The sequence below is a fragment of the Littorina saxatilis genome, linkage group LG14 (assembly GCF_037325665.1).
Source record: "Littorina saxatilis isolate snail1 linkage group LG14, US_GU_Lsax_2.0, whole genome shotgun sequence".
Lineage (NCBI taxonomy): Eukaryota > Metazoa > Mollusca > Gastropoda > Littorinimorpha > Littorinidae > Littorina > Littorina saxatilis.
In genome coordinates, this window is record NC_090258.1 from 5,790,720 (window position 1) to 5,809,432 (window position 18,713).

An 18,713-nucleotide genomic window follows, 5' to 3' on the forward strand; every position below is an offset into this window, starting at 1 on the left:
CTTATATGAAACCTACATCTCCTTTATAGGATTCTTATATGTCTCATATATGATATTTATATGTCTCATACTAGACACACGACCTTGACCTACATTTGTGTTTACAAGAGAAATAACAGCAACAGTGACCTGCTTAACCCAATTTAACTGTCTTGACTTTGAATTATAATGAATCCAACTGCAAAATACCTTTTGGTTCAGTATCTATACATATCTTTACTGAAGTTGTGTTTATTTTGAGGGCAAAAACAAACAGATCTCTAAATCACTGGTCACAAGAAGAGGAGTAAGACATGTTCATTGTCCTCTTCAAATCCAATAACTTTGAAACTTGAAATTATGAACAAGAAACAACAAACAAGTTATACAGCCACAAATAATTTTCTTGAATATGCACAGCTGTCACAGTTTCTTGTTGCTTGAACCAAAGTAGTGCTGGTAAACATGATTTGATCACCTGATGCAGAACCAGAACTATAAAGTAAAACAAATAATGGAGGGAAATTCTGGATTTTGAATAAAAACACAAACCTGTCAGTGTCAAGCTGTTGGGTTGGTTGGGCTGCCAGCCACCCACAAACATCAGCATGATATAAACATTCTCTTCACATATTCATACATCAAGTCCAATTATTTCTGTAAGAATTTTTGCATTTTAATCCTGCTCTTTCACTGATTTTCTGCTAAACATTCACAGAGCTGCTGTCACAAAGATGGCCGTTCAGTCAGGGGGAGATAATGCTCAAGGCAAACCATCCACTTCCTGTTCATATATGAAACATATATGAAAGCCAGTATTGCCAGTAATTCAGCATTGTCCAATTTTTTTCTAAGTCCTGAATTCTCCTTTGCAGAAACTAAGTGCTGATTCATATTGAAGAGTCATATAAGATTCATATAAGAAACATATAAGAGAACTATAGGTTTCTGGAAGTGCAGGTTCTCGTATATGATTCATATATGATTCTTATATGAATTGGGGTATTTTTCATATAAGAGACTTATAAGAAACCTATTCCTACAACTGACATACATAGCTTTTTACTTGTCATATATGAAACTTATATGTTTCTTATAAGAAACTTATAGGTTTCTTATATGTCTCTTATATGGTCATATATGTTCATTTCGTACGGGATGAGTTTCTGGCAAACATTCACTTGCCAGTATGTTGATGTTAAGTACATCTAGCTGAAGGGGGAGGGGGGGGGGAGAGAAGACAGCATAATTCCATGTCCATAAAGGTCTCGCCTGAATGACTGTGATTAACATTTATCTCTCTCCACAGGTACTACAACTTCAACGACCTTCTGAACGACCTTACAGGCAAACTGCCGTCCAGCATCAACCTTCCCTATGGCGTGCGTCAGATCTTCACACCGGTGGGAGGTCGGCGGGTGTCCGATATCGAGGACCTTCAGGATGGAGCGACCTACGTGTGTGCTGGTTTCGAGGGCTTCAAGGTCATCAAATACGGGCGTGCTGAGCTGGAGCCCTGGTCTGTCGGTAAAACAGGTCAGTTTGGGGTTTTTCCTTCGCTTTTTACATTTAGTCAAGTTTTGACTAAATGTTTTAACATAGAGGGGAAATCGAGACGAGGGTCATGGTGTATGTGTGTGTGTGTGTCTGTCTGTGTGTGTTTGTAGAGCGATTCAGACTAAACTACTGGACTGATCTTTATGAAATTTGACATGAGAGTTCCTGGGAATGATATCCCCGGACGTTTTTTTTCTTTTTTTCGATAAATGTTTTTGATGACCTCATATCCGGCTTTTTGTAAAAGTTGAGGCGGCACTGTCATACCCTCATTTTTCAATCAAATTGATTGACATTTTGGCCAAGCAATCTTCGACGAAGGCCGGACTTCGGTATTGCATTTCAGTTTGGTGGCATAAAAATTAATTAATGACTTTGGTCATTAAAAATCTGAAAATTGTAAAAAAAAAAAAAATTTATAAAACGATCCAAATTTACGTTCATTTTCTGATTCCAAAAACATATAAATATGTTATATTTGGATTAAAAACAAGCTCTGAAAATTAAAAATATAAAAATTATGATCAAAATTAAATTTCCGAAATCGTTTTAAAAACTATTTCATCTCATTCCTTGTCGGTTCCTGATTCCAAAAACATATTGATATGATATGTTTGGATTCAAAACACGCTCAGAAAGTTAAAACGAAGAGAGGTACAGTAAAGCGTGCTATGAAGCACAGCGCAACCGCTACCGCGCCAAACAGGCTCGTCACTTTCACTGCCTTTTGCACTAGCGGCGGACTTCGTTCAGTTTCATTCTGTGAGTTCCACAGCTTGACTAAATGTAGTAATTTCGCCTTACGCGACTTGTTTCTTTTGCTTTTGTTTCTTTATTCATGTATATTTCTTCATTCTGCTGCTGTGTTACTTTTGTGTGTGAATTTAATTCCTTAATCCACTTCCAGGAACTGTTGGGTTTTTTCCTTTCAAAATCAGTTCAAGGCAATCGGACCACTATGATTACGAAAGCGAAGTTCTTTTTGTGACTTTGATGTTGGCGATGTAAGCCCTTCATTGAATTGGTGTAATTGCAGGACTAATTATATTAATCCGGTACATATACTACTGGTATGACACAAGAACACTGAAATAAAACTGGTATATATATAGGAATTCATATCGGTTCCTATCTCTATTTGATGCTGCTTGAAAGTGGATTCTTGCTTTAAAATGCGCATTTGTATTGTTGTTCATCAGTGTTAATTCTGTAGTGTGTAAATGTATAACCCACATTGCACCTAAGTGCTACTGATGTACAGTCCCCGGCGAAAGAAACGCAACTCATTCGCGGCCACTGTTGCGAGTGATTTTTCGTCATTTTCAAATTGTCGTAAAATATGAACCAGATATAAGGTAAATCAAAAAGAAAAACAGATTCGTAGAGGATATTTTAGTGGCTCTACGATAAATGCATAGTATTTAAAATCGTTTTATTTTTTACTTGTTCATAAATTGTGTTATACGGGGTAGGGGTCAAATGAGTCGTGATTGCAGGCAATTACATGTCTCTTCAACATGCTACAAAAATCGTAAAAATGCATATTTTTTAACAAGGTAAAGACATTTTTGGAGGAAATTCATTTCTCAACAACACCATTTAATTAGAATTATTCGCCAAAGCGTTTAAGACTCAAAAAAATTAGCAAAGATTACTTAGACAGTGTTAAAAAGGGTTGTTTGAGAAAAGCTCATTCGCACGGAATCGACATGATGATTTCTTTAAAAAAAAACAGGTGCTATTTGCACTGCATGTTATACCTCTGAATATTTAATTGTTTGAGAAATCTTCTTGCTTTGGGGGTTTGAGAGTAAGCACCATGGACATGGAGGATTGCAATGAGTGTGAGTGCTTGGATGAATAAACTGGTTGAACGTTAAATGTGTACATGTATTTAACTGCAGGGCTCTCACCATTTACTCATTTGCACTTTCAGTGTGTGGCCACTTTAGAAAATATTTTCACAAGTGCATGTCAGATACTGATCTCTAACTGTTATTCAAAACTGGATATTCTATTTTTTTGTTACTCCTTTTAGCCCTCCTCCTCCTCCTCCTCTTTCTTCTTTATTTCTCTCGTTCATTTATAGTAAGTAGTTCTAAGTTAATGAGAGTTAGGACTTTTTCTTTTATCCGTTTATGACAGTCGCATGTCAGTATGCACCAGAATGAAAGCTGCATAAGTTTATGCTTTGTTGCTCTCTCTCTCTCTCTCTCTCTCTCTCTGTCTCTCTCTGTCTCTCTCTCTGTCTCTCTCTCTCTCTGTCTCTCTCTCTCTCTCTCTCTGTCTCTCTCTGTGTCTGTCTGTCTCTCTCTCTCTCTCTCTTCTCTCTCTCTCTCTCTCTCTCTCTCTCTCTCTCTCTCTCTCTCTCTCTCTCTCTCTCTCTCTATCTCTCTCTCTCTCTCTCTTCTCCCCCAACCCCATTCTCTCTCTCAGAGTATTTACTATTTGTTTGTTAATGTATTATGTACTAAACTGTATTTGTTGGTAATGTTGATATTTTGTTCGTGTTTTTGTTTGTTTTTATTTTTATTTATCTGTTTTTGTGTGTGCACTGCACTTGGCTTCATGTCTTAATGTCCCTGTGTGTGTAGGGTGCACTTGGTCTCCGACTCCCAAAAGCCAGAGAAAGCAATGGGGTAACTCAAGTACACATCGAGTGATTGTTTTCACCCAAAAGCTACTATAGTAGTTAACTAACAGTAGATAGATGTGCATTGTTTAAGTCAGTGAAAATAGACAAATGTTTTCCAGCAAATTTTTTCAAGATGTGTGTGTGTGTGTGTGCATGTGTGTGTGTGTGTGTGTGTGTGTGTGTGTGTGTGTGTGTGTGTGTGTGTGTGTGTGTGTGTGTGTGTGTGTAAGAGAGAGAGAGAGGGGGGGGGGGGCGGAGAGAGTGAGGGAAGAGGGAGGGGGTGCAGGGAGAAAGGGGGGAGAGAGTGTGTGTGTTTTAGCGACTCAGCACATGTTCATGGCATGTGCAGTTTAGTGATATATTTGTTGTTGTTAAAAACAAGCTGAAGGAAATTATCAGATGAAGGTCATAATGTCATTAGCTGTTAATCAGCAAGCAGGAAATCTTGAATGCCTTGATAGTGCCAAAGTTGTAGAATGTAGTTTTGATGGAGACTTAGTGGTACATGCTTGTATCGATCACTGTTAATAGTCAAATCATGCCAGCAAACTATATTAATACAGTTTTTTAATCTTTCTGTCAGTTGAGTATGTGATCTCTGCAGTGCTATTTGTAAACTTCATATATATCTGCCTTTGAGTGCATAATTGTATCTGCGCAAATCTTAATACTAATTACAATTACATCCGACTATTATCTTGATTTGCTTTTATCTTAAATAATTCTAATATCTAGATATAGTGCTAGTACAGTAGGTTTTACACAAAAAAAGTAAAGAAAAGGTTTTCACTTTTATTTTTGAATTTACAGACACGTATGCTCATGACAGTGATATGTATTTGTAGTCTTTTCACCATACAGTGCACCCCCCGCGGGTTAGGGGGAAGAATTTACCCGATGCTCCCCAGCATGTTGTAAGAGGCGACTAACGGATTCTGTTTCTCCTTTTACCCTTGTTAAGTGTTTCTTGTATAGAATATAGTCAATGTTTGTAAAGATTTTAGTCAAGCAGTGAGAAATGTTAAGTCCTTTGTACTGGAAACTTGCATTCTCCCAGTAAGGTAATATATTGTACTACGTTGCAAGCCCCTGGAGCAATTTTTTGATTAGTGCTTTTGTGAACAAGAGACAATGAACAAGTGGCTCTATCCCATCTCCCCCTCCCCCCCCCCCCCCCCCCCCCCCCCCCCCCTTTCCCTGTCACGATATAACCTTCGTGGTTGAAAACGACGTTAAACACCAAAATAATAAAGAAAGAAAAACCACACAGTGAAACCCCCCTTATAAGACCTCCACAAATCTGCGATTATAAGGTCTTAAAAAGGAGGGAGTCTTAAAATGGGGGTAATTTTACAAGGGCTATGAACAGAAAGTCAGAAAACACTTAAAAAGGAGGGAGTCTTAAAATGGGGGTAATTTTACAAGGGCTATGAACAGAAAGTCTGAGAAAACAAGGTCTTAAAAAGGAGGGAGTCTTAAAATGGGGGTAATTTTACAAGGGCTATGAACAGAAAGTCTGAGAAAACAAGGTCTTAACAAGAGGCGAAGCCTTCAAGGCTCACGTAAGAAATCGACAAACAGTAACACAAATTCAATCACTGCGTCACACATACACACAAACACACACACACAGTAAGCATAGGTGAAACTGTGCAAGAAAGCGAGACCCTGGATCCGCCAACTAGTCTCGGCCCGCTCACAATAAGAATGACCGAGACTTTCAGTAATTCCTTTGCGTGACGTCTAACCCTCTTACGTCATAATGTGACGTCTTCAAATAGTTTCTATCACACACGTCAAACACTTTTGACCGAGACGTAATCTTCTTATGCGAGCTTTATCCATAGACTCGGAAATGTTAAAGTTTCTATCACACACACACGCACGCACGCACGCACAGACAGACAAAGTTTATCATCGCATAGGCTACACTTACGTGAGCCAAAAAGGAGTGAGTCTTAAATTGGGGGGTCTTAAAAGGGGGGTTCCACTGTATTGAAAGGGTCTTTGATTAACCAGTTTGCTTTTAGGTAAGAACCTAATAATTTTTTTGAGAATGCTGACATTTTTTTTAACAATATTTAGATTTACTGATGATTACTTCAATACTGACTGCTAACGTTTTCTCTTCTAATGTTTCCAATAGTATACATGTAGTACTGAAAGAAGGATTTAAAGTAGCTAGTATTTTTGCCTTTGATTGATACATTAGTTTACTGCTCATTTTCAGACCTAGTCTTTTTTCATGAGACTCAGTCTTTTTTCAGGATTCTGTTCACCTGTGCAGTAGTATTTAAGCCATTCCATATAAATTATTTAACCATTATATTGCAAAAAAGAATCCATATTCTGCATTCTGAACTACTTCTGTAAATAATTTATGAATGAATGAATGAATGCATGAGTGAATAAATAGTTTATGAATGCATAAATACTTAAGTAAACAAGTATGATCTTACAGCCAGACAGTGTATCAAGGACACAGATAGAACAACTTTGTGATAATCTTAATTATCATCTCTGAACACACCAAACTGTCAAGTGATCAATTTGACTGGTACGTGATTTTGTGATAACCTTCTCATCTCTGAACACACCAAACTGTCAAGGGATCAAGTTTACTTTGGTGATTTTTTGATCACCTTCTCATCTCTTTAAAACACGTCACCAAACTGTCAAGTGATCAAGTTTACTTTGGTGATGTTGTGATAACCTTCTCATCTCTAAACACACCAAACTGTCAAGTGATCAATTTTACTTTGGTGATTTTGTAATAACCTTCTCATCTCTAAACACACCAAACTGTCAAGTGATCAATTTTACTTTGGTGATTTTTTGATAACCTTCTCATCTCTAAACACACCAAACTGTCAAGTGATCAATTTTACTTTGGTGATTTTGTAATAACCTTCTCATCTCTAAACACACCAAACTGTCAAGTGATCAATTTTACTTTGGTGATTCTGTGAAAGTCTTATCATCTCAATAATAGTCTTTTCATCCCTAAACACACAAACTGTCAATTTAGTGTTCAATTTTACCTTGGTCTGTGTGCAGTGAAGCTTGGCAATCAGGAGGGAGATGCGGCATCCGAGGCCAGTAACAGTACTTACAAGTACCGCGGTTACCAAGCCAACGCCTTCCACCCGGGCCGCTACTTCCGCACTAACTTCCCTCACGCCAACGGCACCGGCCCAATGACCATGGGCCAGACAAGCCGCCGCTGGCCTGGGACCTTCGGAAACAACACCCAGCGCAACCCCGCCGGCCTTCTGGGTGGCCCCACAGAGGCCGTTCCCATCAAACCCAAGGTCATCACGATCGTCAGGAACGGCCCGCCACCGCGCAACAACGTCAAGATTCTGCTCAACAGACGCAGCGTGCAGTCCTACGAGCAGCTCATCTCGGACATTTCGGAAGCGTTCGGCCCCAAGTGGAAGAACAACCGTGTGCAAAGACTGTTTACCACACACGGCAAAGAGGTCTTAAGTGTGTCAGACTTTTTCCGCGAGGACGACTGTTTTATCGCCTCGGGCACCGAGCGGATGAGCAATGTGGAGGTGGCGGACATTCTGGAGGAGCTGTTCCCCGACAGCGCCTACGCCAAGATGCTGCTCAAGGACTGGGAGAAACAGCGACGTCGCGACAAGCAGAAGGCGCTCAAGGAAGCAGCGGAGGGCGACAAGAAAGACAGCGGCTTTGTCGACGGCCCTGAGGCCGACTGCCACCGAGAACACGACCACGAAGATCAGTCCACGCATCGCTCGCAGCGCACCACCCACCGCAGCAAGAGAGCTGCCGCGGTCGCAATGGCTAACGAGCGCGACTCCCTCGTGGGGTCAGAGTCGGGGTCGCCTCAGAGCTACTACATGCTGTCCAAGCTGGAGCGCGAGCGAAAACAGGCGGCTGACAGCGAGCGGGATCGTGCTCGCAAGCGGCAGACGAGACTGGCGGACCAGGAGCGAAAAGCTCTGGATGAGGAGCGGAAGCACCGCGGCCTGGCTCCCCTCAACCCACTCAACCCCCTCAAACCACTGGACGACATTCGCCGCAAAGACCCGAAGGAGAAGGAAGACAGCAGGAAGCGCAAGGAGGAAGAAGCTAGGAAGAAGATCGAGGAAGACAAGGAAGCGGAGAAGGTGCGGAGAGAGAAGGAGGAGCGAGACCAGGCGGAGAAAGCTGCTAGGGAGCGGATGGCCGCAGCAGACAAAGCAGAAAAAGCTGAGAAAGACAAACAGGAGCAGGATCGCAAACAGCAAGAAAAGGCAGAGAAGGTGGAGAGAGATTCTAAAGCTCAGGAGGAGAACAAAGAGAAGGGTGAGAAGGACAATAAGGTCAAGGCCGCTGACCAAGCCAACAAGGTCACTGCTGACAAGGTCACTGCTGACAAAGACCAAGCGGAAACCCAGGACAAAGACAAGGAAGGTGAGGACAAAGACAAAGAGAACAACAACAAATACAAACACGACAAAGAGCGAAAGCGTAAGAAAGAAAAAGACAACGGCAGTGAGAAAGCCCGGAAAGCCAAGGTGAAGGTCGTTCGTCGCAGTAAGGCCGAGCGCCAGGTCAGCAGTGATAGTTTTGTCAACGAGCGGTACGAGCTCGGCAAAGCGCTCGGTGACGGCAATTTCGCGATAGTGAGAACGTCCCGGCAGAAAACATCGGGTCAGGAATTCGCCATGAAGGTCATCGACAAACCCAAGTTGAAGGGCAAAGAGCACATGGTGGAGAACGAGATTGACATCATGAAGGACTGTACGCACCCCAACATTGTTAAGCTGTACGAGGAGTACGAGACTAACGACAAGATCTACCTCGTCATGGAACTCGTCAAGGTACGTCTGTCACAGTGAGAGAGTTTGTGTGTCAGGGGGGTTTGTGTGTGTGTGTGTATGAGGAGGGGGGGGGGTTTGTGTGTGTGACAGGGGAGTCTGTGTGTGTGTACGAGGAGTACGAGACTAACGACAAGATCTACCTCGTCATGGAGCTCGTTAAGGTACGTCTGTCACAGTGAGAGAGTTTGTGTTTGACCGGTGTGTGTGTGTGTGTAACAGGGAGGGGGGGGGGGGTTGGGTGTGTGTAGGAGTACTAGACTAATGACAAGATCTACCTCGTCATGGAGCTCGTTTAGGTACGTCTGTCACAGTGAGAGTGAGTGTGTGTGACAGGGGGGTATGTGTGTGTGATAGGGGGGGGGGGGGGGGGGGGATGTGTGAGATTTGGACTTTTCCAATAGTCTGTCAGCAAGAGACTTCGACTGTTCCAATAGACTTTCAGAAAGAGGCTTAGACTTTTCCAATTCATATACATGTATGCATGTAGTCTTCTGAGAAGAGACTGAACTTTTCCAATGAACCAAACTGAAGCCTTTAAATATTATGGTGTAGATAGGAGACAATTAAGAAGCACTACCACATTCGTTTCGTTGGCATTTTTGGTTGTAAAACGTCACACCTTTTTGAGTACACGTGACTTCCGATCTCTACGAACAGAAATTCGCTTCGCCAAGAGAAACGAAATTCGTAGAATTGGTCATTCTGACGAAAGTGACTTCGGTCGCGTTTTATATTCGAATAGTCATAAGATATGCCTACCTTGTGTAATCGATGTATGCTCTGACATCTTTAGGCGCGATTTATCATTGAAATGTTTTTAAAAATCAAGTTTAAAAAGCCGTAAAGCAGGCTTGAATTGGGTAAGCGAGTGACTGAGCAGACGAAAGAAATTTCAAGATGGCGACCCATCAGGCCGACTCAACTTTTCAGTCGGCTGGTCAAGCCGCCTAGAGGAGAAAAATGCATGAAGCAGTTAAAGTTTATGATGTGTTGAGTTGTGGCCTGAGTATCTGATGCGTTTCAGCAGAAGTGAGGCAGCTGGTATTATCTGATCGACACTTCTGAACCGGTGCGACCAGCGAAACGAAATTCTTCTGTCCTCTTAACCGCTGTACTAGCGACACATGGTGTTCCCCCGCCGAGTGTCTTTTGCAACCACGAAAATGCCAACCATATGCATGTGGTAGCCCTTCTTAAAGTCTCTACTGCTTCACTATGTTTCTTGGCTGTTCCATGTACAACAGTTTTGCAAAAGTCATTCTTCCGCCCCCCCCCCCCCCCCCTCCAAAAAAAAACACCACTTGGTGATTAGTTGATGATACTTTTCTGTTATTGGTTTGTCTGGTTTTGTTTTGCTTGCTAGTGTTTTGTGTTTTGTTCATATGTTTTGTATGTGTTTTTCTATCTTCCAATATTCTGGCTGTACATTACAACTGCAAGTTGGTGCTTAGGCCAAAAAAAAAATAGGTGTGGTTACGGTAACATAGCCAAAACAAATAGGGTAGGAAGGTAGGCAATCACTTTTTTTTTAAAACTTTTTTTTCTAATGTGTACTAATTAAACCTACTTGACAGGGAAATAAGTGTGCGACTCGAGCGCTTTCGCTTTCATTGCGTTTTCTGCACTCGTTTTCTTGTTTTTTGGGGGGATTTTTTGACAAATGTAATAAAAAGTTATAGGGTCGGCCCCTAAAAATAGGGTAGGTCGGGTTACCGTAACCACACCTATTTTTTTTTTAGGCCTTATAATTAATGGCTTAAGTCTTCATTTCACTTCTCTTAATTTCTCTTTTAGAGATGAATAAAGATTATTGTATTGTATTGTATTGTCTTGCGGGTTCATGAAAGGGCACATCACCTTCTTAGACAAAATGTACATTTGATTCAGTCTCACACTCACAGGCCTCTTCTTGCTTGATATACTTAGCACAATCTCTGCATTGTATGCCAGTAGCAAATTGTTCTGTTACATTGTGGTGAAGGCTAAACTTAGGCCTGGTGAGTCCAACAAGAGAGGGGATTATTATTACAAGCACAACACATAGGCCCAATACGAGATTGGATTATTATTGCAAGCAAAAAGGTGGTATTGTGTTTCTCAAATTGTACAGTACTTGCAGTGTAACAACTATTGTTCTTTTCACTGCATGCCCTATGTAGACCTCTACCACTACATTATAACATTGTGATACTTCTCAGGTCAATGCAAGTCAACCTCTTTTTACAGCTCACGCTATGTAGATCTCTAGAATTGTAACACTGGCAGGGCCGGACCCAGGGGGGGGTTCCAGGGGTTCCGGAACCCCACCCCTGGAAAAAGCATGTACCTTGCTTTCTTCTTCTTCTTTTCGATCGCCGATCACACTTGGAGTCCAGATCTTGAGATATAATTAGTGGTCCTCTGCAGCGCAGCCACTGGCCCGTACAGCTTGTTGTGCAGGGACTCCGGCATTGGCCAGACTTCCTCTCTCAGCACCTGGTGGTTCCTGTAGTCTCGTAGGATGTGGGCCGTGTCCTGCTCTGCTTCCCCACTGGTCTGGATAGCAGGTGGTAGCTGTCCTGTGGCTGGGGCGTCCTGTGCAGAGACTTAATGATGGTCTTCATCTCTCGTCCCCTGGCTCCACAAGACGAGACGAAGGGACCTCCAGTAGCTGAGGGTGGACTCCTTTGAGGCGCGGAGCCCGGCGCTGCACCTGCCTGGTGGATCCTCACAGGGCGAGCACCATTACTGTCAATTCTGTTTCCAAGTGTCATAATGGCAGTTGATGCGTAGTGTTGTGGTTTGTTGGAGTGCGCCGTGCGGCCCAACACATACGTCTTCAGCACTCGAGGTTTCTGTCAGGGTTACCTCACCCTTAGCTCATGGCCCAAGGACCTGCCCTGTGAGCACAAGGTTGGTCCATATTAGTCTGGCCTCTACCCTTCGGCCTGTCCAGCTTGGGAAGCCCTGCCAGGAGTTTACACTCCCGCTGGCATAGCCCTTAGGGTCACCGAGACACGCAAACCACCACACCACGTTAAGGAATGGGCCATGTGGTGGTGTACCTTGCTTTGACTTTTACTAGTTTTAGCACCAAAACAATGCTGCTCTTAACCCTCAAAACAAGCCCAGAATGCACCAGATTGCACAGATTTTAACCGTTTTTCAAAAATTTTCCGGGGGAGCATGCCCCCAGACCCCCCTAGTTCGCGCGCCTGCTTTGCAGGCGCGCGCTTGTGGCTTTGCCACTTCGCTGATTTGCCCCCCCCAAAAAAGGAGGAACCCCCCCCTTACAACTCATTTGGTCCGGCCCTGCACTGGTGTACTTCTCAGGTCAATGCAAGTCAACCTCTTTTTACAGCTCACCCTGTAGACCTTTAGCATTGTAACACTGGTGTACTTCTCAGGTCAATGCAAGTCAACCTCTTTTTACAGCTCACCCTGTAGACCTTTAGCATTGTAACACTGGTGTACTTCTCAGGTCAATGCAAGTCAACCTCTTTTTACAGCTCACTCGATCTGTAGACCTCTAGCATTGTAACACTGGTGTACTTCTCAGGTCAATGCAAGTCAACCTCTTTTTACAGCTCACTCTGTGTAGACCTCTAGCTTTGTAACACTGGTGTACTTCTCAGGTCAATGCAAGTCAACCTCTTTTTACAGCTCACGCTATGTAGATCTCTAGCATTGTAACACTGGTGTACTTCTCAGGTCAATGCAAGTCAACCTCTTTTTACAGCTCACTCTCATAGACCTCTAGCATTGTAACACTGGTGTACTTCTCAGGTCAATGCAAGTCAACCTCTTTTTACAGCTCACGCTATGTAGATCTCTAGCATTGTAACACTGGTGTACTTCTCAGGTCAATGCAATTCAACCTCTTTTTACAGCTCACGCTATGTAGATCTCTAGCATTGTAACACTGGTGTACTTCTCAGGTCAATGCAATTCAACCTCTTTTTACAGCTCACGCTATGTAGATCTCTAGCATTGTAACACTGGTGTACTTCTCAGGTCAATGCAATTCAACCTCTTTTTACAGCTCACGCTATGTAGATCTCTAGCATTGTAACACTGGTGTACTTCTCAGGTCAATGCTAGTCAACCTCTTTTTACAGCTCACTCTGTAGACCTCTAGCATTGTAACACTGGTGTCAATGCTAGTCAACCTCTTTTTACAGCTCACCCTGTAGACCTCTAGCATTGTAACACTGGTGTACTTCTCAGGTCAATGCAAGTCAACCTCCTTTTACAGCTCACTCTGTAGACCTCTAGCATTGTAACACTGGTGTACTTCTCAGGTCAGTGCTAGTCAACCTCTTTTTACAGCTCACTCTGTAGACCTCTAGCATTGTAACACTGGTGTACTTCTCAGGTCAATGCAAGTCAACCTCTTTTTACAGCTCACTCTGTAGACCTCTAGCATTGTAACACTGGTGTACTTCTCAGGTCAGTGCTAGTCAACCTCTTTTTACAGCTCACTCTGTAGACCTCTAGCATTGTAACACTGGTGTACTTCTCAGGTCAATGCAAGTCAACCTCTTTTTACAGCTCACTCTGTAGATCTCTAGCATTGTAACACTGGTGTACGTCTCAGGTCAATGCAAGTCAACCTCTTTTTGCAGCTTACCCTGTAGATCTCTAGCATTGTAACACTGGTGTACTTCTCAGGTCAATGCAAGTCAACCTCTTTTTACAGCTTACCCTGTAGACCTCTAGCATTGTAACACTGGTGTACTTCTCAGGTCAATGCAAGTCAACCTCTTTTTACAGCTCACTCTGTAGATCTCTAGCATTGTAACACTGGTGTACTTCTCAGGTCAATGCAAGTCAACCTCTTTTTACAGCTCACCCTGTAGACCTCTAGCATTGTAACACTGGTGTACTTCTCAGGTCAATGCAAGTCAACCTCTTTTTACAGCTCACCCTGTAGACCTCTAGCATTGTAACACTGGTGTACTTCTCAGGTCAATGCTAGTCAACCTCTTTTTACAGCTCACCCTGTAGACCTCTAGCATTGTAACACTGGTGTACTTCTCAGGTCAATGCTAGTCAACCTCTTTTTACAGCTCACCCTGTAGACTTCTAGCATTGTAACACTGGTGTACTTCTCAGGTCAATGCTAGTCAACCTCTTTTTACAGCTCACCCTGTAGACCTCTAGCATTGTAACACTGGTGTACTTCTCAGGTCAATGCTAGTCAACCTCTTTTTACAGCTCACTCTGTAGACCTCTAGCATTGTAACACTGGTGTACTTCTCAGGTCAATGCAAGTCAACCTCTTTTTACAGCTCACCCTGTAGACCTCTAGCATTGTAACACTGGTGTACTTCTCAGGTCAATGCAAGTCAACCTCTTTTTACAGCTCACCCTGTAGACCTCTAGCATTGTAACACTGGTGTACTTCTCAGGTCAATGCAAGTCAACCTCTTTTTACAGCTCACCCTGTAGACCTCTAGCATTGTAACACTGGTGTACTTCTCAGGTCAATGCTAGTCAACCTCTTTTTACAGCTCACCCTGTAGACTTCTAGCATTGTAACACTGGTGTACTTCTCAGGTCAATGCAAGTCAACCTCTTTTTACAGCTCACTCTGTAGACCTCTAGCATTGTAACACTGGTGTACTTCTCAGGTGAATGCAAGTCAACCTCTTTTTACAGCTCACCCTGTAGACCTCTAGCATTGTAACACTGGTGTACTTCTCAGGTCAATGCAAGTCAACCTCTTTTTACAGCTCACCCTGTAGACCTCTAGCATTGTAACACTGGTGTACTTCTCAGGTCAATGCTAGTCAACCTCTTTTTACAGCTCACTCGATCTGTAGACCTCTAGCATTGTAACACTGGTGTACTTCTCAGGTCAATGCAAGTCAACCTCTTTTTACAGCTCACTCTGTAGATCTCTAGCATTGTAACACTGGTGTACTTCTCAGGTCAATGCAAGTCAACCTCTTTTTACAGCTCACTCTGTAGATCTCTAGCATTGTAACACTGGTGTACTTCTCAGGTCAATGCAAGTCAACCTCTTTTTACAGCTCACTCTGTAGATCTCTAGCATTGTAACACTGGTGTACTTCTCAGGTCAATGCAAGTCAACCTCTTTTTACAGCTCACCCTGTAGACCTCTAGCATTGTAACACTGGTGTACTTCTCAGGTCAATGCTAGTCAACCTCTTTTTACAGCTCACTCTGTAGACCTCTAGCATTGTAACACTGGTGTACTTCTCAGGTCAATGCAAGTCAACCTCTTTTTACAGCTCACTCTGTAGATCTCTAGCATTGTAACACTGGTGTACTTCTCAGGTCAATGAAAGTCAACCTCTTTTTACAGCTCACTCTGTAGATCTCTAGCATTGTAACACTGGTGTACTTCTCAGGTCAATGCAAGTCAACCTCTTTTTACAGCTCACCCTGTAGACCTCTAGCATTGTAACACTGGTGTACTTCTCAGGTCAATGCAAGTCAACCTCTTTTTACAGCTCACTCTGTAGATCTCTAGCATTGTAACACTGGTGTACTTCTCAGGTCAATGCAAGTCAACCTCTTTTTACAGCTCACCCTGTAGACCTCTAGCATTGTAACACTGGTGTACTTCTCAGGTCAATGCAAGTCAACCTCTTTTTACAGCTCACCCTGTAGACCTCTAGCATTGTAACACTGGTGTACTTCTCAGGTCAATGCAAGTCAACCTCTTTTTACAGCTCACCCTGTAGACCTCTAGCATTGGAACACTGGTGTACTTCTCAGGTCAATGCTAGTCAACCTCTTTTTACAGCTCACTCTGTAGACCTCTAGCATTGTAACACTGGTGTACTTCTCAGGTCAATGCAAGTCAACCTCTTTTTACAGCTCACCCTGTAGACCTCTAGCATTGTAACACTGGTGTACTTCTCAGGTCAATGCAAGTCAACCTCTTTTTACAGCTCACCCTGTAGACCTCTAGCATTGTAACACTGGTGTACTTCTCAGGTCAATGCAAGTCAACCTCTTTTTACAGCTCACCCTGTAGACCTCTAGCATTGTAACACTGGTGTACTTCTCAGGTCAATGCTAGTCAACCTCTTTTTACAGCTCACCCTGTAGACCTCTAGCATTGTAACACTGGTGTACTTCTCAGGTCAATGCTAGTCAACCTCTTTTTACAGCTCACCCTGTAGACTTCTAGCATTGTAACACTGGTGTACTTCTCAGGTCAATGCTAGTCAACCTCTTTTTACAGCTCACCCTGTAGACCTCTAGCATTGTAACACTGGTGTACTTCTCAGGTCAATGCTAGTCAACCTCTTTTTACAGCTCACTCTGTAGACCTCTAGCATTGTAACACTGGTGTACTTCTCAGGTCAATGCAAGTCAACCTCTTTTTACAGCTCACCCTGTAGACCTCTAGCATTGTAACACTGGTGTACTTCTCAGGTCAATGCAAGTCAACCTCTTTTTACAGCTCACCCTGTAGACCTCTAGCATTGTAACACTGGTGTACTTGTCAGGTCAATGCAAGTCAACCTCTTTTTACAGCTCACCCTGTAGACCTCTAGCATTGTAACACTGGTGTACTTCTCAGGTCAATGCTAGTCAACCTCTTTTTACAGCTCACCCTGTAGACTTCTAGCATTGTAACACTGGTGTACTTCTCAGGTCAATGCAAGTCAACCTCTTTTTACAGCTCACTCTGTAGACCTCTAGCATTGTAACACTGGTGTACTTCTCAGGTGAATGCAAGTCAACCTCTTTTTACAGCTCACCCTGTAGACCTCTAGCATTGTAACACTGGTGTACTTCTCAGGTCAATGCAAGTCAACCTCTTTTTACAGCTCACCCTGTAGACCTCTAGCATTGTAACACTGGTGTACTTCTCAGGTCAATGCTAGTCAACCTCTTTTTACAGCTCACTCGATCTGTAGACCTCTAGCATTGTAACACTGGTGTACTTCTCAGGTCAATGCAAGTCAACCTCTTTTTACAGCTCACTCTGTAGATCTCTAGCATTGTAACACTGGTGTACTTCTCAGGTCAATGCAAGTCAACCTCTTTTTACAGCTCACTCTGTAGATCTCTAGCATTGTAACACTGGTGTACTTCTCAGGTCAATGCAAGTCAACCTCTTTTTACAGCTCACTCTGTAGATCTCTAGCATTGTAACACTGGTGTACTTCTCAGGTCAATGCAAGTCAACCTCTTTTTACAGCTCACCCTGTAGACCTCTAGCATTGTAACACTGGTGTACTTCTCAGGTCAATGCTAGTCAACCTCTTTTTACAGCTCACTCTGTAGACCTCTAGCATTGTAACACTGGTGTACTTCTCAGGTCAATGCAAGTCAACCTCTTTTTACAGCTCACTCTGTAGATCTCTAGCATTGTAACACTGGTGTACTTCTCAGGTCAATGAAAGTCAACCTCTTTTTACAGCTCACTCTGTAGATCTCTAGCATTGTAACACTGGTGTACTTCTCAGGTCAATGCAAGTCAACCTCTTTTTACAGCTCACCCTGTAGACCTCTAGCATTGTAACACTGGTGTACTTCTCAGGTCAATGCAAGTCAACCTCTTTTTACAGCTCACTCTGTAGATCTCTAGCATTGTAACACTGGTGTACTTCTCAGGTCAATGCAAGTCAACCTCTTTTTACAGCTCACCCTGTAGACCTCTAGCATTGTAACACTGGTGTACTTCTCAGGTCAATGCAAGTCAACCTCTTTTTACAGCTCACCCTGTAGACCTCTAGCATTGTAACACTGGTGTACTTCTCAGGTCAATGCAAGTCAACCTCTTTTTACAGCTCACCCTGTAGACCTCTAGCATTGTAACACTGGTGTACTTCTCAGGTCAATGCTAGTCAACCTCTTTTTACAGCTCACTCTGTAGACCTCTAGCATTGTAACACTGGTGTACTTCTCAGGTCAATGCAAGTCAACCTCTTTTTACAGCTCACCCTGTAGACCTCTAGCATTGTAACACTGGTGTACTTCTCAGGTCAATGCAAGTCAACCTCTTTTTACAGCTCACCCTGTAGACCTCTAGCATTGTAACACTGGTGTACTTCTCAGGTCAATGCAAGTCAACCTCTTTTTACAGCTCACTCTGTAGATCTCTAGCATTGTAACACTGGTGTACTTCTCAGGTCAATGCTAGTCAACCTCTTTTTACAGCTCACCCTGTAGACTTCTAGCATTGTAACACTGATGTACTTCTCAGGTCAATGCAAGTCAACCTCTTTTTACAGCTCACTCTGTAGACCTCTAGCATTGTAACACTGGTGTACTTCTCAGGTCAATGCAAGTCAACCTCTTTTTACAGCTCACCCTGTAGACCTCTAGCATTGTAACACTGGTGTACTTCTCAGGTCAATGCAAGTCAACCTCTTTTTACAGCTCACCCTGTAGACCTCTAGCATTGTAACACTGGTGTACTTCTCAGGTCAATGCTAGTCAACCTCTTTTTACAGCTCACTCGATCTGTAGACCTCTAGCATTGTAACACTGGTGTACTTCTCAGGTCAATGCAAGTCAACCTCTTTTTACAGCTCACTCTGTAGATCTCTAGCATTGTAACACTGGTGTACTTCTCAGGTCAATGCAAGTCAACCTCTTTTTACAGCTCACTCTGTAGATCTCTAGCATTGTAACACTGGTGTACTTCTCAGGTCAATGCAAGTCAACCTCTTTTTACAGCTCACTCTGTAGATCTCTAGCATTGTAACACTGGTGTACTTCTCAGGTCAATGCAAGTC

The 18,713-nt window shown here is 42.9% G+C and overlaps 1 protein-coding gene across 1 annotated transcript in view; it reads left to right on the forward strand.

The window, feature by feature from the left end:
• The window catches only part of LOC138946976 (serine/threonine-protein kinase DCLK3-like), a 105,485-nt gene that overhangs the window by 16,493 nt on the left and 70,279 nt on the right, over positions 1-18,713 (forward strand). The window contains exons 3-4 of the mRNA XM_070318400.1: positions 1,289-1,515; positions 7,229-9,006. Of these exons, the coding sequence (XP_070174501.1) occupies positions 1,289-1,515; positions 7,229-9,006 (2,005 nt within the window). The remainder of the gene's footprint in view (positions 1-1,288; positions 1,516-7,228; positions 9,007-18,713) is intronic.